The sequence below is a fragment of the Pagrus pagrus genome (genome assembly GCF_965226575.1).
Source record: "Pagrus pagrus genome assembly, chromosome: 7".
NCBI lineage: Eukaryota > Metazoa > Chordata > Actinopteri > Spariformes > Sparidae > Pagrus > Pagrus pagrus.
In genome coordinates this window covers 25,426,641-25,449,083 of record NC_140191.1, presented here as the reverse complement: position 1 = coordinate 25,449,083, position 22,443 = coordinate 25,426,641, and the positions used below count along the sequence as shown (strand labels likewise).

Genomic DNA, 22,443 nt, shown 5'->3' with positions numbered 1-22,443 from the left:
TAGTCTTTGTTATTCTCATCTAAATTTCTTCTTATTGTAACCACATAATATGGACGACATGAGACTGCTCTTAAGCGTTGAGACGTCTAGGCATTGCAAACAACAACAATGTCTGAACAGCCGTGTTGCTCCGCCGTCCGCTCGTTTATTCAAGCAACAGTAAACTTCACAATAAAATTCCACTTCCTGTTAATCATGACAAGGTAGGCTATGGAAGCTGCACTGGATCACCACAAACATCCAAATGAGTCAAACTATACAGGAATTTACGGCAATTATTCAACCATATTTCTCGACATCGCAATAAAATAAACCCCTTCTCCTTTGTACTCTAGAAAATTACATTGTACAAGAAAATAAAATACACATGCAGTTGTACAATGCTTTCAAACTCAGCAGCATCGACACACTGAGCAGAAAGAGCAAGATGGAGTTGTTCACATTGGCATAAAAGTGTAGTTGTCTAATAGTCTGCTTTATAGAATCTATTCAGTTGGTTAACACCTGGAGCAGTGAGAGATTTCTATCTAAGTGTATCTTACAAACTTGAAAAACATGTACACCAGATGACGTTATTTGGTATTCTCCTGGTTTCAGTTGACATATTAAACAAAGATCATATTTGCAGACAAAGCACCCCAAATTCATCTCTGTACAGTCATTTCAACAGAAGAAATATCAGTTTAAGTGCCTGCCCACAGTATGTAATACATGGCTTTAAACCCACCATGTGTAATTTTCTGTTTTGTTGGTAAGACCCTGCATGCAGGTCAGTGGTGTTTTCAATTAATTCATTTTTATTATGAATGGTGTTCATCATTCATATTTTTCCAAAACCAAAATATTTTTGTATGTGAAAATAAAATGTTTCAACCACAATGGTTATGCAGGTTGATTGTGTGAGGAGAATGATACCACAATAACATCTCCATTAGCTGCTTATAAAGTGTATCACTGCTGTGTCTTTGAGTTTGGAGTGCAGGAAATGTGGCAATACGGCATGAAGTCAATTCATACACTTTTACTTTACATGATACAACCAGTAAAACTTTATTGATTATCCACTTTAGTATATGATGTAAAATGAGGATGATACAGTCACGTCACTAAGCACACATTCTCTGCAGCATGACCAAATCCAGAAACATCCTCAGATATTTACAGCAACAATTGTAAGTTGGAAAACTGCTTTAAAACTAAACATCTTTTCAAATAAATATTTAGTGGTTGTTGTGTAAATCCCAGGATGGAGCAGGAATCCTCAGAACCTGCAGCAGACACCACATCCACTCATGTAAGGACAGCAACCGCAGCAAAAGCGACAGCCAGCAGGGCTGCGCTTGTGTCTGTTGTTATACGGCATCTGTGTGAAAGAGAAAAGACATGAGCAAGATGTTCATCTCCAGCATCATCTCTCACTCTGTTTACTCTCTCTCCTTCTCAATGTATTTATCTCAGTTCATTCAGTTCATTGAACAAACCTTCCAGGACTCCTCTGGCATCTCTTCATATGCAGCAACTGGACTGCCATTGCTCATTGGCTCCTCCAGCTCTTGCACCTGTCAATGAATCGAGCACATTTACAGCAGGAGACACATTTCAGCATTTAGACAAAACATTTACAGCTAATAAGCAAATGAAATGATTGAAGTCAAGTTCTTACCTCAGTGACTGAGGCAGCAGAGCTCTCCTGAAGGCAAATAAAGGTGAGCACGACGGCCACTGCAACTGCAACACTGAATGTCTTCATCTTAGGAGGCTTTGACTGCTTTAACTTGTTCAGTCCTTTGATTCTTTTGGTGACTCTCGTCAGCTCCTTTCACTTCTCCTGTCTGATGGTTGATTTGTAAAGTGTGCTGGTATTTATAGTCAGTTGGACCACTGTTGCCTCATCACTGACAGCACCTACAGTACAGCAGCTGCTTCCAGGCACAGGCTTGCATCACTCTCTGAGGGATGCTGGGAATGAGAATGGGAAATTCTTCAACAGTGGGAATTATCTGTTTTTGTTTGTCTGTTCTACATATCAGTCATTAATATAAATATATGTTATTGTTTTTTTTACCTGTTATTGGTTTGCTTAGAAGTACAGTTCTGTCATGGAGTATATGTTTATACATATTCTGTACTTCCAACAAAGTTTTAGTTACATTAAAGGGCAGTTAAGAACTCACATAACATACAATAATTAAATAATGGCTGATTTTATTTCCAGATAACTTTACTACAGTAATATTACTGATGTCCTGACATACCAATTAATAACAGATCAGTGCCATATACACAACATGCAGTCAGTCAGTCAGTCAGTCAGTCAGTTAGTAAGTTATAGGAGTTCAAGGCAGTCAAGTGTTTGCTCTTTCAAAATTAATCGGTTATCAAATAGTTATTATGTCACCAGGGAGGTTACAGCACTGATGCCCTCCCCTCCCCCAACACAGAAGTTCTCTGACAGTGAAAACATGAAGAGTGACCAAACTGTTGCTTAACAGAAATGAAAAGGAGGTGGAAGATGATGCTTTTAATCATTATTAAACCTTAATCTAGAGGCATACTGTGCAGGATTTGTATGTCCCCATTTATTAAAACACTATAAGAAGTTGGCAACAACTTCCAACTTCAACGAGGGAGACAGACGCCCCATTCATACTAACTTTTGAAGGCGGGAATGTAGTGCCATTATTCCATCTCACCATCTGTATGAATGTTACAGAGGTGGAATGGGGGGTAGTTTCATTCCGTCTCTCCGCCACTAAGGGAGGTAACAGAGCCGGTGTTACAGTCCAACAAATAAACAGATCCTTCACTCGTTATCGCTCAACATAAAAGAAAAATTCACAGTTCCAGTGTCAGAGCGCTCTGTGCATCCTCGGATATTTTTTATCATTAATTAGAAATTAAAGGTAAAATAAAATACAACTAAAAAGATTATTATTTTTATTATGCAATTGGAAATAATCAGGTCATAAATAAGCTTAAAAAGAAAAAGTAAATAAAAAAAAACAAACTTAAAATGTAACATGATAATAATGCTCAAACTGAAAGCATTTGTAAAGATGAAATTTGAAATAATAATGGAAAAATGGCAAGGGAAACATGAAATGTGTAACTCAGATTGGGGAATAGTTAATCTTAAATTTGTTAGTTAAATCAAGGGGAAATAATCTCAGCAATACATATTTTTTAGGCTACAGCTGTCTTGAAAATAAGTAAAATATATGCTATATTAAAAAGAAATATATTAATGTAACTTGTGAATTGAATAACAGCTCCACTCACACTAACATACAGCACGCTGGCAAAGAAATATTTTGTCGGCTTTTTTTCTCATTAGCATTTCATACACAGAAATTCATATCAGAAACTCTGCTACTGACTACCCCAGTAATGAACTGGGCACATTTCAAAAAAGGCAGCGAGCTGTATATTCCATCCGCTGTGGAGCCATCAATACTTTTTTCATGTTTGTTGACACTGTGTGATATGAAGTGAGGGATTTTTTTATTGTGCAAGATATTTAGAAAGCCTCAATTGGCCATTGACCTAATCAGTGTTAACTGCACACAGTGATTACTTCAGTGTTACTTTTTTTTGATTGAATAGGGAAACTGCATTGTATTAATCCGTCTGAAATGTCAAGACATGATGATTACTACTAGCATGTTATGTTTATGTGATTGATGTATTAATAACTGGAAACACAGTCCAGAATGTCAGTAACACTATTGCAGTTTAGTTACAAGAAAATGAAAGCATTTGCAAAGTTTGCTGTTATTTTATCTATTAGTTGGTAATGTATATTAGGGTTAGGTTTGTTGTATTTAACTGAATATGTATAAACATATACTCCATGATAGATCTATACTTCTTAACAAACCAATAAGAGGTAAAAATATTAATGACTGATATGTGAAACAGACAAACAAAAACAGATAATTCCCGCTGTTGAGGAGTTCCCCATTCTCATTCCCAGCATCCCTCAGAGAGTGATGCAAGCCTGTGCCTGGAAGCAGCTGCTGTACTGTAGGTGCTGTCAGTGATGAGGCAACAGTGGTCCAAGTGACTATAAGTACCAGCACACTTTACAAAGTCAACCATCAGACAGCAGAAGAAGTGAAAGGAGCTGACGAGAGTCACCAAAAGAATCAAAGGACTGAACAAGTTAAAGCAGTCAAAGCCTCCTAAGATGAAGACATTCAGTGTTGCAGTTGCAGTGGCCGTCGTGCTCACCTTTATTTGGCTTCAGGAGAGCTCTGCTGCCTCAGTCACTGAGGTAAGAACTTGACTTCAATCATTTCATTTGCTTATTAGCTGTAAATGTTTTGTCTAAATGCTGAAATGTGGCTCCTGCTGTAAATGTGCACAATTTATTGACAGGTGCAAGAGCTGGAGGAGTCAATGAGCAATGGCAGTCCAGTTGCTGCATATGAAGAGATGCCAGAGGAGTCCTGGAAGGTTTGTTCAATGAACTGAATGAACTGAGATAAATACATTGAGAAGGAGAGAGAGTAAACAGAGTGAGAGATGATGCTGGAGATGAACGCCTTGCTCATGTCTTTTCTCTTTCACACAGATGCCGTATAACAGCAGACACAAGCGCAGCCCTGCTGGCAGAAACAAGAGACGTAGGCGCTGCCGCTTTTGCTGCGATTGCTGTCCTAACATGAGTGGATGTGGTACCTGCTGCAAGTTCTGATGATTCCTGCTCCAGCCTCGGATTTACACAACAACCACTAAATATTCATTTGATAAGATTTTTACTCTTAAACACATTTCCAGCTTTCAATCATGGTTGCAAATATCTGAGGATGTTTCTGGATTTGTTCATGCTGCAGAGAATGTTTGCTCACTGATAGGACTGTATTATCCTCATATTTCAAGAATCTTCATATACTAAAGTGTGTGATCAATAAAGTGTATGAACTGATTTGTTGCCATATTGCTTCCACAATATTCTCCACATTTGACACTTAAGTACTCTCAAAACTAAAGCAGTGCCATTTTGTCAACAGTTAATGGAAGTATTAGTGTGGTATGATTTTGTATACAGGAAGTGATTCATTCCCTGAAAAAACTGCCACATTAAATGTGCATGACATTCATTGTGGAAAAGGTAATGTCCTGAGTTTATTGGGAGGAGATTTAGACATTTTACAAACTAAAATGCAGTTTACATCTACATCTTACACAGGCCTTTTGATTTGTCTGGTAGTGTAAGAACCTATAGGAAAAAAAGGGTTAGGGCAGATCTGTGTCAAATAGTAGCATGAATGACTCAACAGCTGTTGGAATATACAGTTAATTACCCATTTTTAAATGGTCGACCTTTTACTTTATAGTGACAGCGTAACTTTCAGCATTTGTATAACTACAATTTTAACTATTTCATTTTACACAGTCATGATGAGCAGGTGCCCTTAGAAAACCTCTTAATCCTTACTGAGGCTTATCATTTTCATTCTTCATGCCTGGTATTTATACGTCATCCAAACAAAATTAAATCTGTGAGGGAAACATAATGTGTTGACTAGACTGGATGGATGGAAACGCTGATGGAGAAGAAGTCCTCTAGTTTTACCCCAACTAATGTTTTCGTTTAGGCTAATGTTAGCCCATCAGCCTGCTATTTTCTACTCTCATAGTTAAAGTTGTACTTAAAAACACTTCTGAAAGTTATTTTCTCTGTCATATTACAGAAATAGGCTATTTAAAACGTGGGTTGTCAGCTCTAGGCCTGTAATCTAACAGTCATTCATGCTACTGGTTATTGACACAGACCTGATATGAAGTGAGGGGGGGTTGCACACAACTTCATTTTCTCTGTCTGTTGTTTCAATATTCAGTCCCGGACAATCTTAAGGTGTTTAAATGATGAGGAAGCAAACATTAAATATACTTTTCAAAAGGCCTAGTTAGGTTTATTTGTTGATAATGTGGATTATTATAATCATGGTACAGGAATTCATGTGAGAGTGTTTAAAGAGCATTATATATGACACAAATCTGTGAACAGTTACAAATGCCAAGAAATCAGGATTATTATTACAATAATGCTCAGTAAGAAAATCTGCAGTCTAAAAGGCTAATAACTACCTAAAATAATTATAATGAGTAATTTCTTTATGAGCTATTTGTGACTCCAGAGAACATAAATACACAAATCAAAGGCACTATATAAATGCTGTATGAACTTCTGTCAGTCATCAGAGTTTTATTGCAGGATAACAATCGCAACACTGTCCAATCTTACCTGTCAGTCTGTATAACTGAATGTTGTCTCCTCTTGTTTTCTTTGTATAAAGTCGGTGTGAACAGGAACCGGACCATAAAAATAATTGAACAATGTATAATTTTTCTTCTCTTGGCCTCTACCAAAGTACCAGCCTGCAGGTGCCTGCATTTTATTGTGAATGGTGTTCATGTTTATCAACACAACTGTGACATGTTTTTGTATATGAAAATACATTTTTCCACCACAAATGTTGAACAGGTTTCATGTTACTAATTTACTGTATGCAATCTCAGACCACAACAATACCTCTATTTACTGTATGTAACTTGTATCCCTGCTGTGTTTCTGAGAATACTGAAGTGTAGAAAATACGAAGAATGTTGTGAAACCAATACGGCTAATAAAATGCCTCCATACACTTTTGATTATATACTATAGAAACAATCAACTTTATTGATCACACATGACATTTTTAACAAAATATGAGGATGATACATCAGTTAGCACACATTCTCTGCAGCATGACCAAATCCAGAAACATCCTCAGATATTTACAACCACTATTGAAAATTGGAAAACTGCTTTTAAAGTAAAAATCTTAACAAATTAAAATTTAGTGGTCGTTGTGTAAATCCCAGGCTGCAGCAGGAATCCTCAACGCCTCCGGCAGCAGAGACCACATCCTCTCATGCGAGGACAGCAACCACAGCAAACGCGACAGCGCCAGCGCTTGCTGGCATACGGCATCTGTGTGAAAGAGTAAAGACATGAGCAAGGTGTTCTCTCTCCTTCTATGGAGTGTATCAAGGCACTTTGAAGGGAAAACACAACCACTTCAGTGTGAATGAGCTCAATGTATTTGTCTCAGTTCATTCAGTTCACTGAACAAACCTTCCAGGACTCCTCTGACATCTCTTCATATACAGCAACTGGACTGTCAATGCTCATTGGCTCCTCCAGCTCTTGCACCTGTCAATGAATTGTGCACATTTACAGCAGGAGACACATTTCAGCATTTAGACAAAACATTTACAGCTAATAAGCAAATGAAATGATTGAAGTCAAGTTCTTACCCCAGTGACTGAAGCAGCAGAGCTCTCCTGAAGCCAAATAAAGGTGAGCACGATGGCCACTGCAACTGCAACACTGAATGTCTTCATCTTAGGAGGCTTTGACTGCTTTAACTTGTTCAGTCCTTTGATTCTTTTGGTGACTCTCGTCAGCTCCTTTCACTTCTTCTCCTGTCTGATGGTTGACTTTGTAAAGTGTGCTGGTATTTATAGTCACTTGGACCACTGTTGCCTCATCACTGACAGCACCTACAGTACAGCAGCTGCTTTCAGGCACAGGCTTGCATCACTCTCTGAGGGATGCTGAGGATGGGAATGGGGAACTCCTAAACCTCAAGAGACTATCTGTTGGTGTAAAAACATTTGCAAACAACTAACAGTTAAGATGAAGTAATCACTGTGTGTAGTTAGTGTAACAGAGTTAAGTCAGAACTTGAGTCTTTCCAAATATCTTACGCAGGAACCTGAACCCTTCACCTTCTGCCAAACCCGTGTCAACAGCAGCTGAAGGATCAACATCTGTTTGAATATACAGCAGAGTCCATATTTTGAAAAAATGGTACAGATTGTGTTAATGTCACAGTGCATCACCTTCAGTATCTCTTAAAACTACAATTCTAACTTTTCCATTATATTAAGGCAGAATAAACACGTCATTTTGTTTTAAGAAAATCCCTAAACGTTTGATTAAACAGGATTTTTTCAGTAACAATGAAGAACACCCACAACAATCAACATTAAAGTTATAGCAAACAGTTAACAACTGTTAATCTACAATAAAGAAACTCAGCTGCAATCAACATACTGATCAGAAAGAGCAAGATGTTTTTTTTTCAGATTTGCATCAAAGTGTAGCTGTCTAATAGTCTGACAGGCTCCAAACTTACTGTGGAGCTGATTTTGAACAGCGGCTAACTGCTGCGGCCAGCTTATTAATACTTGCTTCATTAAAACCTATTCAGTTAGTAGACCTCTTACTTTATTATAATAGAATTTTCTTTATTTCTATTCATGTCAAATCAGCTGTTATTTTAATATTGATTATGTGTGCTCTTCATTGTACGAACTGAAACTTTGTTGGAAGTACACAATATATATACTCCTTGATACAGCTGTACGTCTAAGCACAACAACATGACAATGCACTTGTTTTCTCTCTCTTGGACCAAAGTACCAGCCTGCAGGTGTGAAAACACTCTTAGTTACTGCCTGAAGCAGTTAGAGATTTCTATCAGTCAACACATTCAATGTTAAAACTAGTCTCCTGGTTTTGGGTGATATAAACTATTATACCAAGGTTAGATTTGCTGAGGATGAGAATGGGGAACTCCTCAACAATGGAAATTGGAAATTCTCTATTTTTATTTGTCTGTACCACATACCAATCATTAACAGTCTTACCTCTTATTTGTTTGCTTAGAAGTGCAGTTCCATCATAGCGTATATGTTTATACGTATTCTGTACTTCCAACAAAGTTTCAGTTACAAACAATAAAGAAAACACACAACAATCAATATTAAAATAACAGTAGATTTAGTAAATGCTTGTATTTCTTCTACAAAACTGCATAATGTTAATATAGATTTGCACTAAACCATCAAAATTATTCAAACACACTGGAATATACATAAATCACAGTGACATAATAATCTGAATTGTCAGCAAACACCTAGTCATTATTATTTGCATATTCTCCTTTTAAACTTAAACCTCAAGAAACTATCTGTTGGTGTAAAAACCTTTTCAAACAACTAACAGTTAAGATGATGTAATCACTGTGTGTAGTTAGTGTAACAGAGTTAAGTCAGAACTTGAGTCTTTCCAAATATCTTGCGCAGATACCTGAACTCTTCACTTCTTGTCTGACCCATGTCAACAGCAGCTGAAGGATCAACATCTGTTTGAATATACAGCAGAGTCTGTCAGATTTTGTTGATGTCACAATCTCTCAAAACTACAAGTTTAACATTTTCATTATATTGAGGCAGAATAAACACGTCATTTTGTTTTAAGAAAATCCCTAAATGTTAAATTAAACAGGAACTTTACCGTAACAATGAAGAACACACACAACAATCAACATTGAAGTTATAGCAAACAGATAACAACTGTTAATCTACAATAAAGAAACTCAGCTGCAATCAACATACTGATCAGAAAGCGCAAGATGGTGTTTTTTCAGATTGGCATCAAATTCATCATGAAATCTATGCAGTTAGCAGACCTCTTACTTTATTATAATATAATTTTCTTTGTTTCTATTCATGTAACAGAGTTTAACATGTTTCAGCATGCTGTGTAGGTGGCATTGATCTATCAATAATTGGTTTGTCAGTAACATCAGTAATATCAGTAATATTAGTGCAATAAAGTGCAATAAAGTTATGAAATAACAAAATCAGCTGTTATTTTAATATAATGTCTTCTTAATTGTGCGTAACTGAAACTTTGTTGGAAGTACACAATAAGTGTAAACATATACTCCTTGATACAGCTGTACGTCTAAGCACAACAACGTGACAATGCATTTGTTTTCTCTCTCTTGGACCAAAGTACCAGCCTGCAGGTGTGAAACACTCTTAGTTACTGCCTGGAGCAGTTAGAGATTTCCATCAATCAACACATTCAATGTTAAAACTAGTCTCCTGGTTTGAAGTGATATAAACTATTATACAAAGGTTAGACTTTCAGACAGAACACCACACAATCATCTCTGTACAGTGTAATATGTGTGTCTGTTCATATTTTGTGCTGTAGATGTAAACTGCACTGTGGCCTCAGTGGTTGGTAAGATCCCTGCAGGCAGGTCAGTGGTGTTTTCATTAAACTCATTTTATTGTGAATGGTGTTCATGTTTATCAACACAACTGTGACATGTTTTTGTATGAGAAAATACATTTTTCCACCACAAATGTTGAACAGGTTTCATGTTACTAATTTACTGTATGCAATCTCAGACCACAACAATACCTCTATTTACTCTATGTAACTTGTATCCCTGCTGCATTTTCTGAGAATACTGAAGTGTAGAAAATGTGAAGAATGTCATGAAACCAATACGGCTAATAAAATGACTCCATACACTTTTGTTATATATAATAGAATCAATCAACTTTATTGATCACACATGAAGATTTTTAACAAAATATCTGGATGATACATCAGTTAGCACACATCATCTGCAACATGACCAAATCCAGACACATCCTCAGATATTTACAACCACTATTGAAATTTGGAAAACTGCTTTTAAAGTAAAAATCTTAAAAAATGAAGACTTAGTGGTTGTTGGGTAAATCCCAGGCTGCAGCAGGGATAGTCAGAACCTGCAGCAGACACCACATCCAATCATGCGAGGACAGCAACGACAGCAAAAGCGACAGCGCCTGCGATCGCTGCTGCTTCTGCTGGCATACGGCATCTGTGTGAAAGAGTAAAGACATGAGCAAGGTCCTCTCTCTCCTTCTATGGAGTATATCAAGTCACTTTGAAGGGAAAACACAACCACTTCAGTGTGAATGAGCTCAATTTGTCTCAATTCATTCGGTTCATTGAACAAACCTTCCAGGACTCCTCTGGCATTTCTTCATATACAGCAACTGGACTGTCAATGCTCATTGGCTCCTCCAGCTCTTGCACCTGTCAATGAATTGTGCACATTTACAGCAGGAGTCACATTTCAGCATTTAGACAAAACATTTACAGCTAATAAGCAAATGAAATGATTGAAGTCAAGTTCTCACCTCAGTGACTGAGGCAGCAGAGCTCTCCTGAAGGCAAATAAAGGTGAGCACGATGGCCACTGCAACTGCAACACTGAATGTCTTCATCTTAGGAGGCTTTGACTGCTTTAACTTGTTCAGTCCTTTGATTCTTTTGGTGACTCTCGTCAGCTCCTTTCACTTCTTCTCCTGTCTGATGGTTGACTTTGTAAAGTGTGCTGGTATTTATAGTCAGTTGGACCACTGTTGCCTTATCACTGACAGCACCTACAGTACAGCAGCTGCTTTCAGGCACAGGCTTGCATCACTCTCTGAGGGATGCTGAGGATGGGAATGGGGAACTCCTAAACCTCAAGAGACTATCTGTTAGTGTAAAAACATTTGCAAACAACTAACAGTTAAGATGAAGTAATCACTGTGTGTAGTCAGTGTAACAGAGTTAAGTCAGAACTTGAGTCTTTCCAAATATCTTGCGCAGGAACCTGAACCCTTCACCTTCTGCCAAACCAGTGTCAACAGCAGCTGAAGGATCAACATATGTTTGAATATACAGCAGTGTCCATATTTAAAAAAAAATGGTACAGATTGTGTTCATGTCACAGTGCATCACCTTTAGCATCTCTTAAAACTACAATTCTAACTTTTTCATTATATGAAGAATACACACAACAATAAACATTAAACACTTAACAACTGTTAATCTACAATAAAGAAACCAGATGCAATCAACATACTGATCAGAAAGAGCAAGATAGTGTATTTCAGGTTGGCATCAAAGTGTAGCTGTCTAATAGTCTGACAGGCTCCAAACTTACTGTGGAGCTGATTTTGAACAGCGGCTAACTGCTGCGGCCAGCTTATTAATACTTGCTTCATTAAAACCTATTCAGTTAGTAGAGCTCTTACTTTATTATAATAGAATTTTCTTTATTTCTATTCATGTCAAATCAGCTGTTATTTTAATATTGATTATGTGTGCTCTTCATTGTACGTAACTGAAACTTTGTTGGAAGTACACAATATATATACTCCTTGATACAGCTGTACGTCTAAGCACAACAATGTGACAATGCATTTGTTTTCTCTCTCTTGGACCAAAGTACCAGCCTGCAGGTGTGAAAACACTCTTAGTTACTGCCTGAAGCAGTTAGAGATTTCTATCAGTCAACACATTCAATGTTAAAACTAATCTCATGGTTTGAGGTGATATAAACTATTATACCAAGGTTAGATTTGCTGAGGATGAGAATGGGGAACTCCTCAACAATGGAAATTGGAAATTCTCTATTTTTATTTGTCTGTACCACATACCAATCATTAACAGTCTTACCTCTTATTTGTTTGCTTAGAAGTGCAGTTCCATCATAGCGTATATGTTTATACGTATTCTGTACTTCCAACAAAGTTTCAGTTACAAACAATAAAGAAAACACACAACAATCAATATTAAAATAACAGTAGATTTAGTAAATGCTTGTATTTCTTCTACAAAACTGCATAGTGTTAATATAGATTTGCACTAAACCATCAAAATTATTCAAACACACTGGAATATACATAAATCACAGTGACATAATAATCTGAATTGTCAGCAAACACCTATTCATTATTATTTGCATATTCTCCTTTTAAACTTAAACCTCAAGAGACTATCTGTTGGTGTAAAAACCTTTTCAAACAACTAACAGTTAAGATGATGTAATCACTGTGTGTAGTTAGTGTAACAGAGTTAAGTCAGAACTTGAGTCTTTCCAAATATCTTGCGCAGACACCTGAACTCTTCACTTCTTGTCTGACCCATGTCAACAGCAGCTGAAGGATCAACATCTGTTTGAATATACAGCAGAGTCCGTCAGATTTTGTTGATGTCACAATCTCTCAAAACTACAAGTTTAACTTTTTCATTATATTGAGGCAGAATAAACACGTCATTTTGTTTTAAGAAAATCCCTAAATGTTAAATTAAACAGGAACTTTACCGTAGCAATGAAGAACACACACAACAATCAACATTGAAGTTATAGCAAACAGATAACAACTGTTAATCTACAATAAAGAAACTCAGCTGCAATCAACATACTGATCAGAAAGCGCAAGATGGTGTTTTTTCAGATTGGCATCAAATTCATCATGAAATCTATGCAGTTAGCAGACCTCTTACTTTATTATAATATAATTTTCTTTGTTTCTGTTCATGTAACAGAGTTTAACATGTTTCAGCATGCTGTGTAGGTGGCATTGATCTATCAATAATTGGTATGTCAGGACATCAGTAATATCAGTAATATTAGTGCAATAAAGTGCAATAAAGTTATGAAATAACAAAATCAGCTGTTATTTTAATATTATGTCTTCTTAATTGTGCGTAACTGAAACTTTGTTGGAAGTACACAATAAGTGTAAACATATACTCCTTGATACAGCTGTACGTCTAAGCACAACAACGTGACAATGCATTTGTTTTCTCTCTCTTGGACCAAAGTACCAGCCTGCAGGTGTGAAACACTCTTAGTTACTGCCTGGAGCAGTTAGAGATTTCCATCAATTAACACATTCAATGTTAAAACTAATCTTATGGTTTGAAGTGATATACACTATTATACACAGGTTAGACTTTCAGACAGAACACCACACAATCATCTCTGTACAGTGTAATATGTGTGTCTGTTCATATTTTGTGCTGTAGATGTAAACTGCACTGTGGCCTCAGTGGTTGGTAAGATCCCTGCAGGCAGATCAGTGGTGTTTTCATTAAACTCATTTTATTGTGAATGGTGTTCATGTTTATCAACACAACTGTGACATGTTTTTGTATGAGAAAATACAAATTTTCTCCACAAATGTTGAACAGGTTTCATGTTACTAATTTACTGTATGCAATCTCAGACCACAACAATACCTCTATTTACTGTATGTAACTTGTATCCCTGCTGCGTTTCTGAGAATACTGAAGTGTAGAAAATGTGAAGAATGTCGTGAAACCAATACGGCTAATAAAATGACTCCATACACTTTTGTTATATATAATAGAATCAATCAACTTTATTGATCACAAAGGAAGATTTTTAACAAAATATCTGGATGATACATCAGTTAGCACACATCATCTGCAGCATGACCAAATCCAGACACATCCTCAGATATTTACAACCACTATTGAAATTTGGAAAACTGCTTTTAAAGTAAAAATCTTAAAAAATGAATACTTAGTGGTTGTTGGGTAAATCCCAGGCTGCAGCAGGGATACTCAGAACCTGCAGCAGACACCACATCCTCTCATGCGAGGACAGCAACCACAGCAAAAGCGACAGCGCCTGCGATCGCTGCTGCTTCTGCTGGCATACGGCATCTGTGTGAAAGAGTAAAGACATGAGCAAGGTCCTCTCTCTCCTTCTATGGAGTGTATCAAGTCACTTTGAAGGGAAAACACAACCACTTCAGTGTGAATGAGCTCAATGTATTTGTCTCAGTTCATTGAACAAACCTTCCAGGACTCCTCTGGCATCTCTTCATATACAGCAACTGGATTGTCAATGCTCATTGGCTCCTCCAGCTCTTGCACCTGTCAATGAATCAAGCACATTTACAGCAGGAGACACATTTCAGCATTTAGACAAAACATTTACAGCTAATAAGCAAATGAAATGATTGAAGTCAAGTTCTCACCTCAGTGACTGAGGCAGCAGAGCTCTCCTGAAGGCAAATAAAGGTGAGCACGATGGCCACTGCAACTGCAACACTGAATGTCTTCATCTTAGGAGGCTTTGACTGCTTTAACTTGTTCAGTCCTTTGATTCTTTTGGTGACTCTCGTCAGCTCCTTTCACTTCTTCTCCTGTCTGATGGTTGACTTTGTAAAGTGTGCTGGTATTTATAGTCAGTTGGACCACTGTTGCCTTATCACTGACAGCACCTACAGTACAGCAGCTGCTTTCAGGCACAGGCTTGCATCACTCTCTGAGGGATGCTGAGGATGGGAATGGGGAACTCCTAAACCTCAAGAGACTATCTGTTAGTGTAAAAACATTTGCAAACAACTAACAGTTAAGATGAAGTAATCACTGTGTGTAGTTAGTGTAACAGAGTTAAGTCAGAACTTGAGTCTTTCCAAATATCTTGCGCAGGAACCTGAACCCTTCACCTTCTGCCAAACCAGTGTCAACAGCAGCTGAAGGATCAACATATGTTTGAATATACAGCAGTGTCCATATTTAAAAAAAAATGGTACAGATTGTGTTCATGTCACAGTGCATCACCTTTAGCATCTCTTAAAACTACAATTCTAACTTTTTCATTATATGAAGAATACACACAACAATAAACATTAAACACTTAACAACTGTTAATCTACAATAAAGAAACCAGATGCAATCAACATACTGATCAGAAAGAGCAAGATGGTGTATTTCAGGTTGGCATCAAAGTGTAGCTGTCTAATAGTCTGACAGGCTCCAAACTTACTGTGGAGCTGATTTTGAACAGCGGCTAACTGCTGCGGCCAGCTTATTAATACTTGCTTCATTAAAACCTATTCAGTTAGTAGAGCTCTTACTTTATTATAATAGAATTTTCTTTATTTCTATTCATGTCAAATCAGCTGTTATTTTAATATTGATTATGTGTGCTCTTCATTGTACGCAACTGAAACTTTGTTGGAAGTACACAATATATATACTCTTTGATACAGCTGTACGTCTAAGCACAACAACGTGGCAATGCATTTGTTTTCTCTCTCTTGGACCAAAGTACCAGCCTGCAGGTGTGAAAACACTCTTAGTTACTGCCTGAAGCAGTTAGAGATTTCTATCAGTCAACACATTCAATGTTAAAACTAATCTCATGGTTTAAGTTGATATAAACTATTATACCAAGGTTAGATTTGCTGAGGATGAGAATGGGGAACTCCTCAACAATGGAAATTGGAAATTCTCTATTTTTATTTGTCTGTACCACATACCAATCATTAACAGTCTTACCTCTTATTTGTTTGCTTAGAAGTGCAGTTCCATCATAGCGTATATGTTTATACGTATTCTGTACTTCCAACAAAGTTTCAGTTACAAACAATAAAGAAAACACACAACAATCAATATTAAAATAACAGTAGATTTAGTAAATGCTTGTATTTCTTCTACAAAACTGCATAGTGTTAATATAGATTTGCACTAAACCATCAAAATTATTCAAACACACTGGAATATACATAAATCACAGTGACATAATAATCTGAATTGTCAGCAAACACCTATTCATTATTATTTGCATATTCTCCTTTTAAACTTAAACCTCAAGAAACTATCTGTTGGTGTAAAAACCTTTTCAAACAACTAACAGTTAAGATGATGTAATCACTGTGTGTAGTTAGTGTAACAGAGTTAAGTCAGAACTTGAGTCTTTCCAAATATCTTGCGCAGACACCTGAACTCTTCACTTCTTGTCTGACCCATGTCAACAGCAGCTGAAGGATCAACATCTGTTTGAATATACAGCAGAGTCCGTCAGATTTTGTTGATGTCACAATCTCTCAAAACTACAAGTTTAACTTTTTCATTATATTGAGGCAGAATAAACACGTCATTTTGTTTTAAGAAAATCCCTAAATGTTAAATTAAACAGGAACTTTACCGTAGCAATAAAGAACACACACAACAATCAACATTGAAGTTATAGCAAACAGATAACAACTGTTAATCTACAATAAAGAAACTCAGCTGCAATCAACATACTGATCAGAAAGCGCAAGATGGTGTTTTTTCAGATTGGCATCAAATTCATCATGAAATCTATGCAGTTAGCAGACCTCTTACTTTATTATAATATAATTTTCTTTGTTTCTGTTCATGTAACAGAGTTTAACATGTTTCAGCATGCTGTGTAGGTGGCATTGATCTATCAATAATTGGTATGTCAGGACATCAGTAATATCAGTAATATTAGTGCAATAAAGTGCAATAAAGTTATGAAATAACAAAATCAGCTGTTATTTTAATATAATGTCTTCTTAATTGTGCGTAACTGAAACTTTGTTGGAAGTACACAATAAGTGTAAACATATACTCCTTGATACAGCTGTACGTCTAAGCACAACAACGTGACAATGCATTTGTTTTCTCTCTCTTGGACCAAAGTACCAGCCTGCAGGTGTGAAACACTCTTAGTTACTGCCTGGAGCAGTTAGAGATTTCCATCAATCAACACATTCAATGTTAAAACTAGTCTCCTGGTTTGAAGTGATATAAACTATTATACAAAGGTTAGACTTTCAGACAGAACACCACACAATCATCTCTGTACAGTGTAATATGTGTGTCTGTTCATATTTTGTGCTGTAGATGTAAACTGCACTGTGGCCTCAGTGGTTGGTAAGATCCCTGCAGGCAGGTCAGTGGTGTTTTCATTAAACTCATTTTATTGTGAATGGTGTTCATGTTTATCAACACAACTGTGACATGTTTTTGTATGAGAAAATACAAATTTTCTCCACAAATGTTGAACAGGTTTCATGTTACTAATTTACTGTATGCAATCTCAGACCACAACAATACCTCTATTTACTGTATGTAACTTGTATCCCTGCTGCGTTTCTGAGAATACTGAAGTGTAGAAAATGTGAAGAATGTCGTGAAACTAATACGGTGAAAACAATGACTCCATACACTTTTGTTATATATAATAGAATCAATCAACTTTATTGATCACACATGAAGATTTTTAACAAAATATCTGGATGATACATCAGTTAGCACACATCATCTGCAGCATGACCAAATCCAGACACATCCTCAGATATTTACAACCACTATTGAAATTTGGAAAACTGCTTTTAAAGTAAAAATCTTAAAAAATGAAGACTTAGTGGTTGTTGGGTAAATCCCAGGCTGCAGCAGGGATACTCAGAACCTGCAGCAGACACCACATCCTCTCATGCGAGGACAGCAACCACAGCAAAAGCGACAGCGCCTGCGATCGCTGCTGCTTCTGCTGGCATACGGCATCTGTGTGAAAGAGTAAAGACATGAGCAAGGTCCTCTCTCTCCTTCTATGGAGTGTATCAAGTCACTTTGAAGGGAAAACACAACCACTTCAGTGTGAATGAGCTCAATGTATTTGTCTCAGTTCATTGAACAAACCTTCCAGGACTCCTCTGGCATCTCTTCATATACAGCAACTGGATTGTCAATGCTCATTGGCTCCTCCAGCTCTTGCACCTGTCAATGAATCAAGCACATTTACAGCAGGAGACACATTTCAGCATTTAGACAAAACATTTACAGCTAATAAGCAAATGAAATGATTGAAGTCAAGTTCTTACCTCAGTGACTGAGACAGCAGAGCTCTCCTGAAGGCAAATAAAGGTGAGCACGACGGCCACTGCAACTGCAACACTGAATGTCTTCATCTTAGGAGGCTTTGACTGCTTTAACTTGATCAGTCCTTTGATTCTTTTGGTGACTCTCGTCAGCTCCTTTCACTTCTTCTCCTGTCTGATGATTGACTTTGTAAAGTGTGCTGGTATTTATAGTCACTTGGACCACTGTTGCCTCATCACTGACAGCACCTACAGTACAGCAGCTGCTTTCAGGCACAGGCTTGCATCACTCTCTGAGGGATGCTGAGGATGAGAATGGGGAACTCCTAAACCTCAAGAGACTACCTGTTAGTGTAAAAACATTTGCAAACAACTAACAGTTAAGATGAAGTAATCACTGTGTGTAGTTAGTGTAACAGAGTTAAGTCAGAACTTGAGTCTTTCCAAATATCTTGCGCAGGAACCTGAACTCTTCACTTCTTGTCTGACCCATGTCAAGAGCAGCTGAAGGATCAACATCTGTTTGAATATACAGCAGTGTCCATATTTAAAAAAAAAATGGTACAGATTGTGTTCATGTCACAGTGCATCACATTCAGTATCTGTTAAAACTACAATTATAACTTTTCATTATATTGAGGCAGAATAAACACGTCATTTTGTTTTAAGAAAATCCCTAAATGTTTAATTAAACAGGATCTTTTGCAGTTACAATGAAAAATGCACAAATGCTTTTATTTTCTAATGACAAATCAGCAATAGTGTTACTGATGTCCTGGACTATGTTACCAATTATTAACAGATCAATCCATGAACACATCCTGAAATAGTAACCCTCATGTCTTGGCAGTGTTGTTGACTGTTGAAAGATTAATACAATACAGTTTAAACACTGTGACACAAATGACTGTGAACTTGTTATAATCTTGAATTGTCAGCAACACCTGTATTTGCAGAGTTTTCCATTGTCACTTAAATATCATAAGACTATCCAATAGTGTGAAAAACATATTCAACAACAGATAGTACAAAATGTAGTGATCACTGTGTGCAGTTAACAGTGATAGGGTCAAAAGGCCATTTGAGTCTTTCCAAATATTTTGCGCAATAACAAACATCTCACACCAGTGTCAACAAACATGAAAAATTCTAGTGTGATTTCTTTATCTTTATTCATGCAAAAGTGTTTATAGTGTTTCAGCATGCTGTGTATGTGACATTGATTTATTAATAATTGATGTTAGGACATCAGTAACATTAGTTCAATAAAGTTATACAAAAAAAAAACGAAAAATTAAAATATTATTGATTAATGTGGAACGGAAGAAAAACAGAATTCCCACTGTTAAGGAGTTTCCCATTCTCATCCTCAGCATCCCTCGGAGAGTGATGCAAGCCTGTGCCTGAAAGCAGCTGCTGTACTGTAGGTGCTGTCAGTGATGAGGCAACAGTGGTCCAAGTGACTATAAATACCAGCACACTTTACAAAGTCAACCATCAGACAGCAGAAGAAGTGAAAGGAGCTGACGAGAGTCACCAAAAGAATCAAAGGACTGAACAAGTTAAAGCAGTCAAAGCCTCCTAAGATGAAGACATTCAGTGTTGCAGTTGCAGTGGCCGTCAGAAAGGTCAGTGTGGACAGGACCCGGAACCAGAACTAAAATGCAACTATGTATCATGTTTTTCTCTTGATCTGGACCGACTGAACCAAACTGCTGGTGTTAAAACAACCTCCGTACCTACCTAGAGCAGTACCAACATGAAAGCAATTCCACAACATTTCCTGTCGTACATGATTTTAGGTGACATAAAAGAAAAAAAAATATCAGACAAAACACCCCACAATCATGTCTGTATAGTCACTTGAACAGAAGAAATACCAGTTCAAGTCTTCCCACATGCACTGGTGCATGGCACTAAACCCACCATGTGTAACTTTCTGTTGTAGATATAAACTGCACTTGAGTTTGTAAAAGGCCCATATTTCCTCCTAATACACCGAGGACATCAACTTGTGTGACCTCAGTGGTTGGTGAGATCATCAGGTCAGTGGTGTTTTCATTGAACTAATTCTATTGTGAATGGTGTTCATGTTTATCAAAACAACTGCAACATATTTTTGAATGTCAACCACAAATGTTGCTGCTGGCTTAATGTAAGCAATCTTTTAGAAAACATGGAAAGAATCGTTTTATGAGTGCAAAATCATTCCACGCTTATTCTTCTATAAACTGTGAAAAAATGATTTCACTTGTGTGTTTTTAAGTGTAGAAAGTGTAAAGAATGTTGTGAAAGTTTGAATATGTATATACATATATATATATATATATATATATATATATATATATATATATATATATATGTGTGTGTATATATATACATATATATGTATATGTATATGTATATGTATATGTATATATACACTTTTTCTCTATACTGTAGAACAATTAAATGTAATGATCATACACTTAAGTATATGAATAGATTTAGTAAAATATGAGAATGATACATCCAAATCTTCAGAAAACTTCAGTGACACTGTGGGTGCAGCTTCATGTGCTCTCTTGTAACTTGGTATTCTGGTTTGATGTATTTGACACAAAAGTCAACTCTGACAACTGACAGCAGATTATTATTATTAAGACCAAAAAACAATGTCAAAAGAACATGTTCACACTTTATATATGAGTAAAACTAAAGTTTATTGTGACAATACGCTGTAGTAGTGTGTGTAGATGATACAGTCACATCAGTGAGCACACATTATCTGCAGCATTACCAAATTTAGAAACATCCTCAGATATTACCAGCCACAACTGAAAGATGTAAAACTGCTTTTAAAGTAAAAATGTTAACAAAGAAATATTTAGTGGTTGTTGTGTAAATCCCAGGCTGCAGCAGGAATCCTCAGAACCTGCAGCAGACACCACATCCAATCATGTTAGGACAGCAACGACAGCAAAAGCGACAGCCAGCGGGGCTGCGCTTGTGTCTGTTGTTATACGGCATCTGTGTGAAAGAGAAAAAACATGAGCAGGGTGTTCATCTCCAGCATCATCTCTCACTCTGTTTACTCTCTCTCCTTCTCAATGTATTTGTCTCAGTTCATTCAGTTCATTGAACAAACCTTCCAGGACTCCTCTGGCATCTCTTCATATGCAGCAACTGGACTGCCATTGCTCATTGGCCCCTCCAGCTCTCGCACCTGTCAATGCAGAGCAGGAGCCACATTTCAGCATTTAGACAAAACATTTACAGCTAATAAGCAAATGAAATGATTGAAGTCAAGTTCTTACCTCAGTGACTGAGGCAGCAGAGCTCTCCTGAAGGCAAATAAAGGTGAGCACGACGGCCACTGCAACTGCAACACTGAATGTCTTCATCTTAGGAGGCTTTGACTGCTTTAGCTTGTTCAGTTCTTTGATTCTTTTGGTGACTCTCGTCAGCTCCTTTCACTTCTTCTCCTGTCTGATGGTTGATTTGTAAAGTGTGCTGGTATTTATAGTCACTTGGACCACCGTTGCCTCATCACTGACAGCACCTGCTTTCAGGCACAGGCTTGCATCACGCTCTGAGGGATGCTGGGAATGAGAATGGGAAACTCCTCAACAGTGGGAATTCTCTGTTTTTGTCTGTTCCACATATCAATCATTAATATTTCTACCTCTTATTAGTCAGTACCATATACACAACATGCTGAAACATTTTAAACGCTGGTAAATTGACTATAATAAAGAAAATGGTCTGCTTCAGGTATAAAACAAATATTAATGAGTTAGCTGCAGCAATTAACTGCTACGACTACAATTCTAAGCCAACCTGACACAACTTCATCTTGCTCTTCCCGCTCAGTATGTTGATGCTGCTGAGAATCTCCATAAAAAAAAAGTTTAAAAATAAGATTTACAGCATAGCAGTGATGATCCTTATGATAAATGCTTTGAGTAAAACTAAAACATTTGGCTTCTATTCCATCAGTGTTTCTATCCAACCCACTCCAGTCACAACATAATGTTTCCCATACAGCTATAATTTGAAAATGATGATTAAGAAGTACTTCACCGCTGGGTCTGCACTTGCATAAAACTGGGCTGTCTATGGAGCAGACAC

At 37.0% G+C, this 22,443-nt stretch overlaps 6 protein-coding genes and 1 long non-coding RNA gene across 7 annotated transcripts; 1 reads left to right on the top strand and 6 right to left on the bottom strand.

The window, feature by feature from the left end:
• Positions 1-1,140: 1,140 nt before the first annotated feature.
• LOC311259459 (hepcidin-like) lies at positions 1,141-1,880 on the bottom strand. Its single transcript, XM_084356616.1, has 3 exons — positions 1,664-1,880; positions 1,482-1,559; positions 1,141-1,363 (listed from the first exon to the last, which is right to left on the bottom strand). The coding sequence occupies exons 1-3, from the start codon at positions 1,748-1,750 to the stop codon at positions 1,262-1,264; spliced, it is 267 nt and encodes an 88-aa protein (XP_084212742.1). The 5' UTR covers positions 1,751-1,880; the 3' UTR covers positions 1,141-1,261.
• A 2,233-nt stretch (positions 1,881-4,113) lies between these two features.
• LOC311259440 (hepcidin-like) lies at positions 4,114-4,812 on the top strand. The gene is made up of 3 exons (XM_084356584.1): positions 4,114-4,273; positions 4,378-4,455; positions 4,574-4,812. The coding sequence occupies exons 1-3, from the start codon at positions 4,187-4,189 to the stop codon at positions 4,694-4,696; spliced, it is 288 nt and encodes a 95-aa protein (XP_084212710.1). The 5' UTR covers positions 4,114-4,186; the 3' UTR covers positions 4,697-4,812.
• A 1,829-nt stretch (positions 4,813-6,641) lies between these two features.
• LOC311259792 (hepcidin-like) lies at positions 6,642-7,489 on the bottom strand. Its single transcript, XM_084357126.1, has 3 exons — positions 7,306-7,489; positions 7,124-7,201; positions 6,642-6,979 (listed from the first exon to the last, which is right to left on the bottom strand). The coding sequence occupies exons 1-3, from the start codon at positions 7,390-7,392 to the stop codon at positions 6,887-6,889; spliced, it is 258 nt and encodes an 85-aa protein (XP_084213252.1). The 5' UTR covers positions 7,393-7,489; the 3' UTR covers positions 6,642-6,886.
• Positions 7,490-10,393: 2,904 nt separating this feature from the next.
• Positions 10,394-11,243, bottom strand: LOC311259896. Its single transcript, XR_014622953.1, has 3 exons — positions 11,047-11,243; positions 10,865-10,942; positions 10,394-10,724 (listed from the first exon to the last, which is right to left on the bottom strand). It is a non-coding gene; the product is annotated as an uncharacterized lncRNA (long non-coding RNA).
• Positions 11,244-14,049: 2,806 nt separating this feature from the next.
• On the bottom strand, positions 14,050-14,879 carry LOC311259285 (hepcidin-like). Its single transcript, XM_084356339.1, has 3 exons — positions 14,692-14,879; positions 14,510-14,587; positions 14,050-14,374 (listed from the first exon to the last, which is right to left on the bottom strand). Exons 1-3 carry the CDS (start codon positions 14,776-14,778, stop codon positions 14,273-14,275), a joined length of 267 nt encoding a protein of 88 aa, XP_084212465.1. The 5' UTR covers positions 14,779-14,879; the 3' UTR covers positions 14,050-14,272.
• A 2,815-nt stretch (positions 14,880-17,694) lies between these two features.
• Positions 17,695-18,500, bottom strand: LOC311259352 (hepcidin-like). Its single transcript, XM_084356453.1, has 3 exons — positions 18,337-18,500; positions 18,155-18,232; positions 17,695-18,019 (listed from the first exon to the last, which is right to left on the bottom strand). The coding sequence occupies exons 1-3, from the start codon at positions 18,421-18,423 to the stop codon at positions 17,918-17,920; spliced, it is 267 nt and encodes an 88-aa protein (XP_084212579.1). The 5' UTR covers positions 18,424-18,500; the 3' UTR covers positions 17,695-17,917.
• Positions 18,501-21,118: 2,618 nt separating this feature from the next.
• Positions 21,119-21,788, bottom strand: LOC311259701 (hepcidin-like). Its single transcript, XM_084356986.1, has 3 exons — positions 21,630-21,788; positions 21,461-21,538; positions 21,119-21,342 (listed from the first exon to the last, which is right to left on the bottom strand). Exons 1-3 carry the CDS (start codon positions 21,714-21,716, stop codon positions 21,241-21,243), a joined length of 267 nt encoding a protein of 88 aa, XP_084213112.1. The 5' UTR covers positions 21,717-21,788; the 3' UTR covers positions 21,119-21,240.
• Positions 21,789-22,443: the final 655 nt, after the last annotated feature.